The 2254-nt window shown below is 68.1% G+C and overlaps 2 protein-coding genes across 2 annotated transcripts in view; one reads left to right on the top strand and one right to left on the bottom strand.

Moving 5' to 3' along the window:
• The window catches only part of KRTCAP3 (keratinocyte associated protein 3), a gene marked incomplete at its 5' end in the record, with an annotated part of 6170 nt that extends 5671 nt beyond the window's left edge, over nucleotides 1-499 (top strand). The window contains 2 exons of the mRNA XM_019520681.1: nucleotides 68-202; nucleotides 363-499. Coding sequence (XP_019376226.1) covers nucleotides 68-202; nucleotides 363-467 — 240 coding nt within the window. The remainder of the gene's footprint in view (nucleotides 1-67; nucleotides 203-362) is intronic.
• A 551-nt stretch (nucleotides 500-1050) lies between these two features.
• Nucleotides 1051-2254, bottom strand: part of IFT172 (intraflagellar transport 172) — a 79348-nt gene continuing 78144 nt past the window's right edge. Inside the window, exons 46-48 of the mRNA XM_019520680.1 lie at nucleotides 1892-2045; nucleotides 1436-1527; nucleotides 1051-1179 (exon numbers count right to left, since the gene is read on the bottom strand). Coding sequence (XP_019376225.1) covers nucleotides 1090-1179; nucleotides 1436-1527; nucleotides 1892-2045 — 336 coding nt within the window. The 3' untranslated portion in view covers nucleotides 1051-1089. The remainder of the gene's footprint in view (nucleotides 1180-1435; nucleotides 1528-1891; nucleotides 2046-2254) is intronic.

The following is a 2254-nucleotide window of genomic DNA, read 5'->3' as shown; positions in this document are numbered from 1 at the left end:
GCTGCGTCCTGACCCCCTCCCCGTGGCCCTGCCCGACTGCAGCCCTGACCTACATTGCTGCCTGCAGGACACAGCCCTGGCACTCTGGCTGCCTGCCATGGCGGTGGCAGCGGCAGAGGCTGTGCTCTCCAGCAGGTGCTGCGTCGTGGCCCTGATCCTCCGCGGCATTGGGCCCTGCGCCCCCACCGATGTCCAGGAGCAGGTAGGATCCCTGGCACTGGCAGCCAGCCCCACTCACCCAAGCCCTGTTGCAGGGGATCAGGGCCGGATGCGCAAGCCTGTTCGTGCCGGGGGAGTAGAGAGCCACCCCCAGCAGTGCCCCACAGGGGAGTGTGGGCTCAGGGCGGCTGCTCCCCTTGCAGCTGGAAGATGACGCTGTGGAGAAGACCTCCGTGCCTGAGGACCTGCCCCGGCGTGAGACGCACCGGCTGCTGCCCACCCAGGCCGAGGCTGAGGCCCGTGTGTAGATGGAATGGCCGTGGCACAGCTCCGAGTCCCCAGCAGGGCTGCACTTCTTGGCAAGCCCAGCCCTGGGGCCCCTGCCCATGTAGTGGCAGCCCCTGGCCCTGGCTGGACCCACAGCCCCAGCCTGCTCCAGATTGCACAGGCGCCAGGCTGGATTGATGCTTCCTCTGCTCTCAGGTGCAGCTGCAGGAGGGCCCTGGGCCCCTACAGGAGGCGGGGATGCAGGCAGCAGGAGGGCGAGGCTGCCTGTGTCCCAGGCTGGGCCTGCATGCCTCCCCCTGGTGGGACTAGGGGCCGTGCCCCCGCGCTGGGGCCTCTGAGAGCTGCCCCAGCCTGGCCCAAGGGCTGCATCTCGGGGGGGAGGAGCCGCACGAGGCTCAGCCAGGGGCTGCTTCGCTGTAAGAATAAAGCTGTGCTGCTGCACCACCTGCACCTGTGCCCCTTGGCGCTGTGTCACTGGGACAAGGCAGGGCGCTCGGGCCTGGCAGGACTGATCCCCAGTGGAAGCAGGGCAGGGCAGGGGGGAGAAGTGGGGCCCGGGTGCTGCAGCCGCAGTGATGGATGCAGGAGTCAGGTGGCAGCAGCTCGGCAGAGACATGTTTACTAGGCCTGGGCGGCGCCGGCTCACTGGAAGGAGAAGCTGGTGCTGGGCAGCCCCCCGCACCACTGGCTGACGAACTTGAGCACATCCTGGCAGCTGGGGCTGTGCGACATCTGCAAGACACCAGGGTCCAGCTGGCCACGAGCCTGGCAGGAGCAGCAGCCACCCCAACACCCCGCCGGGGGCCAGCACCTGCCCCAGCCCTGGAGGACATGGGAGCACCATGCCTTAGCCCTGCACCCTGCTTCTGGGCCCCACTGCCCCATGCACATGGTTATGGGCGCACACTGCACAGGCCCCTCCTCCCTGCGGGCACCATCACCACAGGCCTTGCCTCCAAGCAGACGGGCCCAGCCCGCAGCCCCTCACCTTGACAGCCATCAGGAATTTGTTCCACGTGTCCTTGTTGGCCTCCTTCCCCGGGCGCTTGAACTCAACCTTGTTCCTCAGCACGGGGTAGCCTGCACACCCCCCCCCCAGAGCCTGTGAGCTGGGGCATCAGCCCTGGTCTTGCATGTGGGACTGAGAAGGCTGGGGCCTGGCTGAGCCGTGGGGTGCTCCCCTGTGGAGCCCCTGCCTGGTGCTCTCTGCCCCTTCCCCCCAGAGCCAGCCCCAGGGGCCACAGCATCAGAGGCAAGAGCTGCCAGCCCCCCCAGCCAGTACCCTGCTGCTGCCAGCCCCAATGGGACATCATGTGACCCCTGGGCCTTGCTTGGAAAGCACTGGGCTGCATGGGCCCAGCCCCCTCGGGGGGCAGCAGCGCCAGGCAGGATGCCCCTCTCCTCCCCTCTTGCCTGGCTGGTGGCAGCAGCTGGCTCGACTCACCAGTGAGCACACAGGGCAGGGAGCGCACGCCTGTGCTAGCCGCCACCAGTGAGGCCTCATAGGTGCCACGCTCATCTTGCGGCAACACCTGCTCCAGCCGCTGGTCCATGGACATGGTGAGGACCCAGTCCCGCACTTCTTCCCGCTGCTCCTCCTGTATGGGGCCAAGTGCAGCCTCAGCTGGGCCCTGGCATTGGCACTGCCCAGCCTTGGCCCGGTGACAGGGGGCCATGTGAGATGCTCTCCTCACCCCTCATGCCCTCTGCCAGCCCTGCCCTGCAGGGTCGTGCCCAGCTTCTGAGGCATCCTGGGATGCTCCAGGCGCAGCGATGCCTGTGCTCTGCTGGGGGGGGGGGGGGGGGG

This window comes from Gavialis gangeticus, unplaced genomic scaffold (assembly GCF_001723915.1).
Source record: "Gavialis gangeticus isolate Ggan-Ray unplaced genomic scaffold, GavGan_comp1, whole genome shotgun sequence".
NCBI classification, from domain to species: domain Eukaryota; kingdom Metazoa; phylum Chordata; order Crocodylia; family Gavialidae; genus Gavialis; species Gavialis gangeticus.
The sequence above is the reverse complement of the archived record's forward strand: the minus strand, read 5'-3'. Positions and strand labels throughout refer to the sequence as shown.